This window comes from Chanos chanos, chromosome 10 (genome assembly GCF_902362185.1).
Source record: "Chanos chanos chromosome 10, fChaCha1.1, whole genome shotgun sequence".
Taxonomy (NCBI): Eukaryota; Metazoa; Chordata; class Actinopteri; order Gonorynchiformes; family Chanidae; genus Chanos; species Chanos chanos.
Genome location: NC_044504.1, coordinates 3,891,345 through 3,904,782, shown reverse-complemented (window position 1 = coordinate 3,904,782; position 13,438 = coordinate 3,891,345). Strand labels below are relative to the sequence as shown.

At 42.8% G+C, this 13,438-nt stretch overlaps 1 protein-coding gene across 1 annotated transcript; it reads left to right on the top strand.

The window, feature by feature from the left end:
* Positions 1–380: 380 nt before the first annotated feature.
* fancb (FA complementation group B) lies at positions 381–8,469 on the top strand. The gene is made up of 8 exons (XM_030786585.1): positions 381–1,343; positions 1,884–2,039; positions 2,153–2,245; positions 2,997–3,125; positions 4,127–4,293; positions 6,394–6,773; positions 7,538–7,778; positions 8,067–8,469. Exons 1-8 carry the CDS (start codon positions 381–383, stop codon positions 8,467–8,469), a joined length of 2,532 nt encoding a protein of 843 aa, XP_030642445.1.
* Positions 8,470–13,438: the final 4,969 nt, after the last annotated feature.

Below are 13,438 nucleotides of genomic sequence, written 5' to 3'. Positions count from 1 at the left end.
GACTGATGTGATTTGTTAGCGTTGTAAATTTAGCTAACTGTTGCACATTATCGGTATTTCAATGCAGTGCCAATCCAGTGTATTCAAGTTAGATGATACGTATTTCTGTTACATGAAGTTTCCGTTGATACAATAGTTCTTCTGTCCAGATAAAGGTGAAACAGTCCGTTTTCGGTCAGAATGTGACCGGCACTGATAAGAACTGTAATAGTTACTTTAGTTTGTTCAACGCCACGTTAATACGAAACTAAAATTCTGCGACTAACTTTGGTTATTTAAGTAAGTATTTGCTATCAGTGACAGTAACGTGTATACTCATAGCTCTTGTCTGTTTTTTTTCTTCTGCGTATCAACAAATCGCATTTTTGCTCTCAGACTTCATGGATTCAGCCACTGCGCTGTCATCATGTTCCGCTGTTACGTCGGAGCAGCACAGCTACGTCAGGATGTTGCCCGTCGCCGGCGAAGTTCTCCTATTCCGATGCAAACATGCAAGACAAAAGGACAGAGACTCTAGACTAGGGTCAGAGATAACATGCTGGAGGATGTTTTTCGACAAGGAAACTGTCTGCTTCTCTATGAGAGACGACAGAATATTCCCCATGTTCAACAGCGCCAGAGAAGTTGACATAGTTTGTTGTGCGTCTGCTCTAGATGTGAGAAGGGGTCAAAAAGTGCCTTGCGTTTTGCTGAGGCTGTGCAAGAAAAGAGTATCTGCTTTCACGTATATGCTTTATTCCTTGGTTACCCCAGCCAAAGCAGAACTTCATGTAGAATTTGTCCTACCATATGAGATGAGAGACAATGTAACAATATTACAAGGACCCACATTGGTATGGAGTAATGAAGACACAGTCTTCTACACATCTCCTCTGTCTGGCGGAGTGAATGAAATTCCCATTCACATGAATGTGCACTTCATTGGAGAATTACCCACTCCCAAAAGGAAAATAATCGCGCTGGGTTCCAGAACGTTCCCAGAGGAAGACGTGAAGAGCCAATCAAATGCAATGAACGTAAATAAAAACCTCATATACTTTATAGAGGACGGGAACGCATCTGACGGAACGTTCATGGTGCCAGATGCCTACAGCTGTGTCATTCAGTGCGTTTGTGTGGTCGAAGCCAAAAGAAGGAATGGCACGTTGAGTTCTGTTGTAGTGGCGGCGACAAACAGAAAACAGTTGGTATGTTTTGTGAACGGACTACCGAGGGACGTCTGTCAACTCCCGTATAACGAACCGCAGACAATTCAGATGGTTGACACGGGCTGCAGTGGTTGTCTGTTTGCCATCACGTTTTCCCACGGAAATGTCTGTGCGGTTTGGAAAGACACTTTTCAGGTAACGCCACATGACAGGGTAAACCAACCCAGTATTGAGCTGATGGCTGAGTCAGTTCATCCATAGCTGAATCAAGAGATACGGCTTATATGTAATACATTTGTTTATTTTATCTACTTATTCTTTATTTAAAAGTAAAGAGATGGGATGCGTACTGTAATCACACTGGCTGTTTTAAATTTGAAAACTGGCAATTGACCGCTTAAAGACCAGGTGTGGGCTAACAGCTTGGCTCTGTATCACATTATCTCCGTAAGGAACTCTTTTATAGCAGACACATTATCTGTAACTATATTGCCCCCCCCCCCCCCCCACATCAATATAATATTCCTCCTTCTACAATTTCCAGAAAGTGAAGTAAATTGTGTATTTTTAAGACTTAAGTCTATAAACGGACAAACAGGTCTACAGGCCCATCACACTATGCTGCACTGGTTCAGTCTTTGACTGCCTGCTTGACTTGGTAAAAGTTTTCATGAGCATTTTCCCGTGCAGACTTGCAGCCTGGCTGCTCTGAGTGACATTTTTAATCTCCCTCAGGTCGCGTCCTGTTGGACCGGGGTGAGCCTGCTCCTTGTAGATGACTTTATGGGTTACGGTACCGACCAGATGCTGCTCGTGTTCCAAGGCCAAGGTTGTCACGACAACCCTCTCAGCAGCTTCATCATCACTGACCTCTGTGGCACGACTCTCACCGTCAGTAATGCCCTTTTTCAGCCTTACCTGAGCCACCGAGTATTAAGAGGTTGTCACATAAAGTAATATCGATTTTTTTTTCCTCTTGTTTTTGTTTTGTCTGTTCGTCTCAGAGTGGACAACCGGACGGTGGACCACTAAGTAAATCTGACGCAGCCCAAGAGAATTACCTTCGCACTGTCCAAGTTTTGGAAACTAGACTGCAGGTACTTACTCTAAGTGAATGTATTATTTAAAATAAATATGTCAGACAGTCTTGATTGGAAGATTAAACACTCAGTGGAGCCAGCTGACTTACTTAAAAAATACTGTATAATGGAAATAAAACCATACTTCACAAACTTTGTGTTGCCAGCTGGATGATGTCACATAAAATGATCCCAACATCTACAAATAATTTCAACAGTTCATGTAAACAAAAGCAAAAAAAGCTTCATTAGTATTTGAAGAGTATTCACCAGGCACAGAGCCAGCTGATACATCGTGTGTTTCACACCGTTTACAAAGGAATTTAAATTCCTTCTGAAAATGTCAAGATTAGTGCAGTCATACCTCAACTATGAACCTGCACCATAGCAGACGTTATTAATGAAATTGTTGGGAGAATGTTTTGGGTTTTTTTGGCCTGTGTTCACAACCACACAAACAGATTTATTCATTCCGATCTTCGGGTGTGTCTGAGTGACAGTACCACTCCAACTGGATTTCACAATAACGATAACAGCAGAACACAGTGACGTGTCAGCCTCTCACACTAATTTCAGTGTGGGGAAAAAAATGTTTAAAAAAATCTCACAAACAGCAGCACACATACAAAATCACAGTGATGTTTTTTTTTTTTAATTAAAAAAATAAACAAAAACTTGAAGCACATGCTTTTTCAAATGTTCAATCTTAACTTCCATATGTCATTCTGAATAGTTTCTCTGTGTGTGTGTGTGTGTGTTTGACCTTCAGAGCGGCTTGACCATGCTGCACGACCTTGAGAGAGAGTGTGAGGTGAAGGACAGGGTGCTGCGACAGTCTCTCCGCGCTCTGACCGACCTGGTCTCCGGAACGCCGCACCTCGTCTCCAGCCCTGCACAGGTCGTCTCGTTAAGTCAAACGTCACGTGACCGCCGCTTAAAATGTCACAATACCAAAAGGGAGAGAAAGAGTCAAATTATCTCCTGAAATATGCGCCGCTGTTCCGCTGTTTCTTGACGGAACAAAGAGACGTGCAGTTGTCAGGCCAAATGTTATCTCAGCTAGGGCCATGAATAGAGCAATCAGATTATAATTTCTGATTGCTGTGAAAACAGGGGCGTGCGATTTTGCATCCTCCAAAAATGTGTTTGTTAAAGTCTTATATTGTACTAGCTCGCTCTTGTAAACAGGATATTAATTGTTGCTTACTGATGATATTAATGGAAACAACATATTTAAGGAAAACAGGTTTTTTTATTAATTTACTTAAAACTGAAGCATTCAAGTTAAAAACAATACAAAAACATTGAAATCACTTGTGCAAGTTTGCAGATGGTGAAACAAGTTAATTGTCGAGCTGTCTTACATGGCAGCAGCCTATGTCCGACATAGGCTAGTTTGTAATCGCTGTCTTTTGAGCAACATCCGTCTTTTCAAAGCCAAACCACCTCCATGCGAGTGAGGATGATTCACGTCTAGCAATTAAATCTAACGACGTAGATCGCGTGGCTGGTGGGGTCTGTATTTTGTCTCCTGGCGCTGTTTGCTCACACATTTTTAACTTCAGTGCATTTTTAGGCAGCTAGGCTAGCTTAACTTCTTGTGTGGTGACCACGTACTAGCACGCTGCATGCACTTTCAATGCGCGTGTCCAGTAGTCTATCCTGCTAGGCTACATGACACAGTGAAGGCATGGACTCTCAAGATGTGCTTTTGATTGGTCTTTGCAAAGTGAGTGACATACTTGGTGATGTCATCGTTAAAACAACAATTAAGATATTATAGTAGACGATACATATCGCGCACCCCCATGTGAAAGATTCATTTAGATGAAATGAATTGATAACTGCGTGCCTGTGAGTTGTCCTTATCTTTTGTGCCTTTAACCGTATGCTCATTAGGAAGGCCTGGTTTCTCTCTGGGATGATGAAGAACAGGGCGAAGATTTCTCGGGTGAAAAAATGCAAACCGACCCTCCGGAGTCACCCGTCAAAGTGGAAAGAGTGTGGCAGAGAATCCTCGGTGACCATTTGGTCTTTGGTGTGATGCTGTCTCCAAAGAGTACCACGTAAGTCAGTTCCTTTACATATACATCGCTCCTGACAGAGAACGCATAGTCTCCTAATGAACTGTGCACTTAAAGTAGTTATGTGTTCATTACTTGTCTACTGCAACAGACATTGAATTCCAAATGTCTTTTTAATGCTCACTCGTTCGGTGAGCGTGCCCGCCCGTCGGGCTTGTTAGTGAATCAGTGTTTCTCCGCAGCCGTGTTGTACTTCATCAGGTTTTGGCAGAAATGCGAGTGTCAGTTCAGGGGGTCTTCCCTCAGTGCTACGGTGCATGGTCGGCTAACTGTGACCAGCCATGCGCTTCTCCACTTCGTGGTCTTCGCCAGCTGTTCGCCATCACAGATGCTGCTGTGTGACTGCGCGCTGCTCTCACATTAAAATCACATCTTCAGCGAAATCCAAACCATAACAGAAACTCAGCCGACAGCAGGCCTTTGAAGGGAACTGTAATAAAGCTTTTTTTTTTTTTTTTTTTTTTTTTTTGTAAAGAAAGACAAGAAAATCTTGGTTATGAATCTAATGTTATGATCTGGGACAGTCTTAATGCATTTTAAGTTCATTTGACTTTAATGGGTTTCGTCCTGTGTTGTATGGTCTTAGCACAAAAGCTGTTGTCCAAACCAAGGTCAAACTCTCTGGGTTGAAAGCAGACGTTGTTCTGAACGGTGTCCTCTATTTGACCTTTTGGGCTGTGCAGACTGCAGTTCCTGAGACGTGGTGGTTAGGTTCTTAGTCATTATCAGAGCAGCCCCCTCTTCCACCCCCTCTTCCACTCCCTCTTCCCCCCCCCACTGGATAATTGGTGTAGTAATTGGCTGTTTTAATCCCAGCTCAAGCCTCTGTATAAACCGTTGTAACATCAAAGTAACCAAATTTCCATTTAAATATGTCATCAAGATTTTAATATGAAACTGATTATGGCCTGACAATCAAGTTTTGTAGATGATGATTACGTTATTACAGTAAAAACACCTTGAACGCGTTTGTTACTTTGTTTTATTTATTTATTTACTTATTTATTTATTTATTTACTTTTACAGAAACCCAGCTAATTCATTATCAGTGAATGTACATGTTTCATGAAAAGTACATTGCTTGGTACATTGTATGCATAGGTGTCATCTGAGAGCAAAAATAAGTAAATACATCAACGTCTAATTGAAGTATGCAATGCACTTAGAGTGAGTATCATAGTCCTTGACGCTGGTATTTGATAAGGTTCATTGTCAGAGAACTTCTAACAGTCTCTCGTGTGGTGGGCTTTTTTAGGCAGGCGTTTTTTTAAAGGGACTTTATTGTAATTTCACTAAAATTCAGTTAGTTGCTATAATTCAAGATATTAACATATTTTGTCACTAAAATAAACAGTTGAATTATTTTTGCATTGTGTATAGCCCTTTCAGAGTTTATTAGCATAGTGGTTGCCTGGATACAGTAGACACAATTCACAATAGTGTAATAAGTTGCATGATGAATTTGGCTTCATTTCACTTTAATGAATTTGACTCTGAACTCTGCAGTGGCTGACGGAAAGCTGCGCATGTAAACAAGTCATATATTTGCCTTGCTATCCTAATTGTAATTGTAATTATAAATGTAATTGCCTCTCTCACCTGCCGTAATGCCTCCCCACAGTTCCATGCATCAACACAGCATGGAAGACGTGTGTGTGTGTGTGTGTCTACTCTCTGGTCCAATACCAGAAGAGTTTGAAATCTCTCTCTCCACTGCGGTAATAGCCCAGACAGCAGCTTGTCTGCCGGGTTACCATGGCAACGGCCCGCCGGCTCTCCCCCTGCGAGCGCCTGTATCTCTCCCCAGTCTGGCTGTTGTTTTATTTTAAGGTTTCTGATGGAGAGGAGCAGGAGCTGTCAGAAACAGCTCGGTGACGCCGGGGCTCCAGGTCTTAGTGTTTGTTTATGTTCCACAACTCGAACGGACAGTAAACAATTTTGTTTTGTTTTTTTTGTTGTTGTTTTTTTCTTTTCTTTCTCCTCCAGTTGTGTGTGACCAGTGCCTGAGAGATTCATTCCTGCTCTCATACATATGAATTCTGATGCCTGTTATTGATTTGTGTTTTGTTTTTCTGGTTCCAGTTCGTTGGAGAACGTGAGTGTTTCCATCCTGTCAGACATTGGCTGTTCTCCAGCACCTGTATCAGTACACACTGTCAGCAGAGCTCAGTCAGTAGACTCCTGTGTCTCCCAAACAGTGTCTCACAGCTCTGAGCCCCCCACCAAGGAAACAAGACCCCCTCCAGATGACCTCTCACCACGCCTGGCAGTGACAGGGGTCACCGATCTGACCCCCTTGCTGACCTCTGGCTCGGTCAGATACCCTATAATGCTCCGCTACACCCAAGTACCAGAGCAGAGTGCACATCTGTACCAGTGTGGCCAGGTCTCTCTGAGCATTAAAGATATCACCCAGGGCAGGTTCACTCCCCAGCTGTTAAAGAACTGCCAACTCACCACAGGTAATGCAAGGCAGATCTACAGCACTCTGTAATCTGTCAGACTTTAAGACTGATTGATCAGGGCCTGAATGGCAGTAATGATAATGACAGTAAAAGAAGAAAACTGATTTATGGAAATCACTGACAAAACGTTCAGGTTTTTTTGGGTTTTTTTTTTCCAATATGGCCATTTTCTTCCAAATAATCTGCAGGTATCATTTTTCCCCCTAATAGGCCAAGGAATTGCAAATGTCACACTTTTCCTCTCGAATTGCTCCTGTAAAAGTCTTACTGTTAACCAGACATAGGCTCAGTATGTATTTATGTACTAGTTTCTCCAATTCGACAGTCTGTCTACTGCTTTACTGTTTTTGGTTGGGTTTTGTTTTTTATTTTTTTTATTTATATATTATGTTCTTTATTTATATTTTTTCTATTTTTCTATTGGACAACTGTTCAGGCCTGAAGCCCTGGGAATCAAACTCAGGCATCTGTAGTGGTGGGCTAGCGTCTCCTGCTGTTTTCTGTTTTTCAGCAGAAAGTTGCTTAATGGGAAATCTGCTCTGCCAAAGGCTATTTAATACTTAATGTCTCACAGACTGTCCCTGTTCATACCACCCCAGCACCTCAGTGTGTGTGTGTGTGTGTGTGTGTGTGTGTGTGTGTGTGTCTGTGCGTGTGTGTGTGTGTGTGTGTCTGTGTGCACGTGCGTGTGCACATGCATGTTTGAGATTCATCGTACAAACCCACTGCACACACATTCACGCCCTTTTCTCTGTGTTCAGATGAAGCCAGAGAGGATCTCTACAGCTTGCTGGCTGCCTGGGACTGCTGGTGTTTCCAGATCAGCTGTCCAGATCACACCTTGGTGGACGTGGGCAGCTGGCTGCAGCATGGCGCGGGCTGCGAGAGGTTGGCAGTCAGCCCGCAGCACCTGCTGGTGAGCCCTGCGGGAGCGGGCACTGCCATGCTTTTAAAGTGGCACCAGAGCTCTCCTTTCCAAGGTCTGCTATGCATCCACTGCAGGTGAGTGAGCAGAGACAATATCAGAGCTGCTTCAGTATCATCGTCATGCCTGACGTTTCATTTTCATTTCTTTTTTTTTTTTTTTTTTGGTGCCTTGGTTATGCATTTATTTCAAGTGGGAAAAAAATCTGACAGTTGACAGTTGAATATGAAAGTTTTTCTGTTATCCATCCATCCTTATTAGGTTTTATCCCTCTGTGTATATGTTTCCATCTTGTATTTGGAATATTAAATGTTTGTCTGTCCCTCTCCCTCTGTGTGTGTGTGTGTGTGTGTGTGTGTGTGTAGTGGACAGTTGGGCTTGCTGCAGTTTCTGGATGCTCTGTGTGACTTCCTGCCAGCATCCCACCGTATACAGCGGGTGAGGAGAAGAGAAGGATCTGAAGGGTGTCTGGCAGAGTGCCTGCAGAAAGAACTACTCACCACGATAGAAGGAGTAACCGCTCTCCTCCGCAACAGTGAGAAAGAGGAGATGGAGAGCGACGGAGGAGCAGAGCGAGGCGAGGGAGCGGAGCCGCTACAGAGACGAAGAGAAGAATGGCAGAGAGACAGAGAGAGGTGTAAGAGGAGGTGGAGCCCCCTGGTGGATGGGCAGGACTATCGCAGACTGACTCTGGAACTCCTGAAGGCCCAGCAGAAAACCGATCTGGCTGCTCTCTCGGAAGCCGGGGATGGTTTCGCTCCTCTGTGAGACAAACGAAGATCCTTGAAGAATCTTGTTAGAAATGACAGGCTTTAATTATGTGAGAGCAGAACCAATCCAGAACCAACATACTGGGGATTGATTTAGTGTGGTCAGAATGCTGCTAAAATGTGAACAATACAACTGACTGAGAGAGCTGAATAAACACTGTATGGTGTCTGTACAGTGTGTTTTGTGGAGGACGTTGATATTTTTTTGTTCATGTATTGTGTCATTCTCCTAAAATTTAACTTTGAACTGATTTGTTTTAAATTTGTGCAAATAGCATATCATAATTAAAACAGAATCCATAGGCTATACCGTCACAAGAGTTTGTTCATTTAAAACAAAAATACCATTAAAGGAGAGGTTAAAGTAAGTCAACAGTGAATTATGAGAAAATAACAGTTGGCTATGGATGCTAATTGTGAAGAGTTTTGGAACATGGAACACTCCAAATGTGACGCATTTCAATCATAATGCGATTCTCTGAATTTGACGCAAGTAATTAACTCCCCTGCTGGACCTGAATCCCAAATTCCCTGAGAAATCTTCACTTTATCAATCTAGTCATGGCCAAAGCTCATTTTAAATACTCTGCGACTGGCGTCTTTCCTTATGATGTGAGTGATCACCGTGTGACAGCTGCTAGTAGAGATATTAGGAGTGCTAAATGTAAACTTCATTTAGGAAAAAAGGCAGAACATGAAGATGTTTGTGGAGCAGGCTTTTTTTTTTTATATGACTTGTATTATTTTGCTTTGAATTTCCCTCAGTGATGATGTCAAAAATTTCTTCTACTTCAAAATTCTAGGGAGCTCTGAGACACTGAGGTTCCCCGGCTTCTTTTTAGGCAGCTGTCAAATCGGCTCACTTCTCTTTTGAGAAATGCCAAGACTGGGTTTTACCTATATATAACTATGGAAAACTTGGATTACCCAAGGAAATTCAGGAAAGCTGTAAACTCATTGTGTTTCCAAGCATTCATCCGACCTCCCTACAGCAATCATTTTATCTGGTCTGGATTCCTGTTTAATTCTGTCATCTCTCACACTGTGGAATCTAAATGATGACAATACTGTCATTGCCAGTAGAAAACTGGCTGAACCCCATCATTTGGAACCTGGTCTTCAAAAATTAGCAACAGATTTTACAGCTGTACCTTTGACTCACTTTTTAAATCTTTCCCTGGCTACGACTTTCAATCCCTTATGTCTGGAAGCCTGCTTGTGTTATGCCTCTACCAAAAGGAGAGGATCAAACAATGCTAAATTATTAAAGAGCAATCTGAAAACGTGCTGTTTCTGAAAAATCAACACTGGAGACTACCAAACACTAGTTAACAGGGTTGTTTTTAAGGTAAGACCACAAGGGTGAAAAGACCAAAAAAAAAAAAGAGAAACCTTGCTGAGGCTTTTCTTTTAAGATATATGTACTTTTACAGTACTCGAAGTTCTATGCACCTTACTGAAAAAAAGACCATTCGTTATGTACAACATATATATTATGTGTAATCCCTCCTCCTGCTAGATGGGAGAGAGGGTGAATTCATTCGGCTCTAGTCTGAGGGCAATGCTATGGATGGCTTTAAACCGTCTCTCCAAGTTCATCCTTTTCATACGCCTCTGAACCAAGCCCCTGGGTGGGGAGGAATAACCCATGGCATCTGGGACGTAACCTTTGCCGTTCCTCGGGAGTTTCACAGCTTTAATGTCTCTGTGGTAGTCTGCAGAAATGTGGTGTTGTTGTTGTTGATTTTTTTTTTTATGTGGTAGTCTGCAGAAATGCGGTGTTGTTGTTGTTGATTTTTTTTTTTGCTGTCACCGTCACCCCCCCCCCCCCCCCCCCCCCCCCCCGTAGTTTCAAAGAACCAGAGCATGGTGCAATCAGCTGTACGTGTTACCTCCCCTGGGGGACATTGGGTTCACTGCTTTGGGTTCGCTGTCCAGCCAGCTGGAGGGGGGGAAAAAAGAACACTTTTCAGCCTTTCGGCCACTAAGAGGAAAGTTCTAGAAAAAGAGGTGTTAAGGACTGAATCAATATGCTGTCAACTGTCAAGTGTGGCTGGAAAAAAAAAAAAGTGTTACTCGACACCTTTTTCTCTCTCTCTCTCTCTCTCTCTCTCGCTCTGTGGATATATATCACTTTACCTTAAGAACAGCCGTTTGTGAAAAATTGCTTCGGTTTATCACTACAAACTAGGCCCCGTCTCCAGGAAGCCCATCTCCAGTCCGGCATTGAAGTGGCTGTTGGGTGGAGGAGCCTTCTGAGAAGAGCGAGAGAAAGAGAGAGAGAGGTTGTGAGAGTGATGTGACAGCCTGGGTAAAGGTATGTGTTATAGCTGATTTCTGGTCTGGAACTGGAGAATGGAGGCCCCAGAGGGACAAGGGGGGGGGGGGGGGGGGGGGGGGTTTGGGCTGGTGGAATCAGAGCCAGACACTGCTGAATGCCTCCATCTGTTAGCCATGCTCAGTCCTATTAGAGATAAACTCCTCTCGTTCACCGCGCGCTCGCATGCACGGCCTTTCAGTGGGTAATAGCCACGAATGCCCTGAGGTGATTTGTCTCTGCAAAATGATCCAGCCATTTTGGGTTTATATATCTCTGCCAATAATTTAACCAGAAAAACGAGAGAAATGATTGAAACAACCCCCCCCCCCCCCCCCCCCCCCCCCCCCCCCCCCCCCCCGCTGGCTTGTTCGACAGTTTCAGTGACGTGGATGTGACTTAAAAACAAATGAGGAAATTCCGACTTTTGCCCCTTCCTTGCAAAACACCAGGCACTTAAGTTTCTACAAACATTCAATACAAAATGAGGACATGGAGATGATCTGGTATCTTTTTAGTTCGTCACAGAACTGAGACAAACACATTCTTAAAGTGTTCGTGGATCTTATCTGTTGGATAGGCTCAGTTTTGTGTAAATCCAGTTCACCAGCGTTGTCTGGAACATGGTGTACAAAAGGCTTAGCTCTTCCTACCAAAAGAATTAAGGAGGGAGGATTCAAGGACCCAAAGTTTTTCCACTATGCCTCAACTCCATAGGCTGTGATGTCGAATTGAATGATAAACTGATGAGTTTTGTTTGTTTGTTTTCATTTTTTTTCCACAGCTAACTTGCTTCCAAGTTAACTAATGAACAAACTCTTGTGACGGTATAGCCTATGGATTCTGTTTTAATTATGATATGCTATTTGCGCAAATTTAAACAATTTAAACACAGTGTATACAGCTGAGTGGTCTGAAACAAAACTGAAGTCAACGTACCAATCAGACCTGGAGCTCAGGATGGGCCATATTAGATTCTGGATATCGCTCAGTGTCGCAAAATCTCGGACTCAATGCTCAGACGTATTTCCTCGGTTGACACTATACCTTATCAGATTAAGTTCGCTCACATGTGCCTGAATATTGTCCAACGAATTAGACTAGCCACTTTTGTTGGGGAAAACAATAGTTTCTGTTCTGAAAAGGCTTATTACTGAGCAATTTGTGGAATCTCAATATTAGATAACGTTAAGGAGAGCATTAATTATCTGATACGCACAAATCGGAGACTTATAAAATGTTACTCAGGGCTCATTACTGTTAATTATTACTAGTAATTTGGAAGCAAAGAAAATAACAGAAGTTGCGCATCCCATATTAAAACCTGTATATTTGATTCACAGACATCAGAACTGGTAATTTTGGTCATTTTTTAAGCCTTCAACAAAGGCACAGAAGGCCAATAGGCCTATAACGGTCATACATTTTATTGTTGTTTTACCGCAGCAAGCCTCCAGGCCATTGTTGTTGTTATTGTTGTTTTCAGTTTTTAATTGCGTATAATTTTTACCTCGTGGACAGAAAATATGTGTTTCCATTTGGCTAAAATAGAACTGATAGAACCGATTGTAGAATTTCGAGATTGTACGGTGTTCTGGTAGGTTTTCGAACACGGATTATGCTTTATTGTGGAGAACACAGATTATGCTTTATTGTGGACAAAATTAAATGTCCTCATTGAAAATCCTTTCTAGTCTTGGTCTGGGTTTAACCTGGGACTGGTAAACTAACCTTTCGCAGCCTAGTGACGTTGGTGATTACGCATCATGCCCACACCTAGATCAATTTAACGGTCCGTTTCTTCTGTTGTTTCCAGCGGTAAGGCAGGACGCCAGCATTAGAAGATTACCTTTAAACTCAGCTATGCTTACAAGTGGGATGGATCAAATCCCCATAGGCAATAGCTGAATCATAAAACCTGCACCTAACCTAAACCTGTCCTTCAAGAAACCAGACTGTTTAGAAATGTGAATTAAAAGAATTAAAAAAGAGCCTGCATGGGAAAATGAGTTTACTTTTTGGGGGGGATAAAGGAGAGAGAGAGAGAGAGAGCAGGTCATGCCAAGGGCGATTGTGTGATCCATCTTAGCTCTCATACAAGTTAATATTACCTTTTATTGATTTGGGTTTTTTTTGGTTCCGGTTCATTGGAGAGCATGAGTGTTTCCATCCTGTCAGACATTGGCTGTTCTCCAGCACCTGTAGCCATACACACTGTCAGCAGAGCTCAGTCAGTAGACTCCTGTGTCTCCCAAACAGTGTCTCACAGCTTTGAGCCCCCCATCAAGGAAACAAGACCCCCTCCAGATGACCTCTCACCACGCCTGGCAGTGACAGGGGTCACCGATCTGACCCCCTTGCTGACCTCTGGCTCGGTCAGATACCCTATAATGCTCCGCTACACCCAAGTAACAGATCAGAGTCCATGTCTGTACCAGTGTGGCCAGGTCTCTTTAAAGATATCACCCAGAGGAAGTTCAGTCCACACCTGTTAAAGAATTTAAACGTACTGTAAAACATGTTAGTGATTAAATGTGCTAGACATTAAACATAGATGAAGGTATGATGTTTTGACAGTTGAATATTAGACTTTCTTAACCATCTATCCATGTTATGTCCATTTGTTTACGAGTTCCTCCCTTTAACCCTC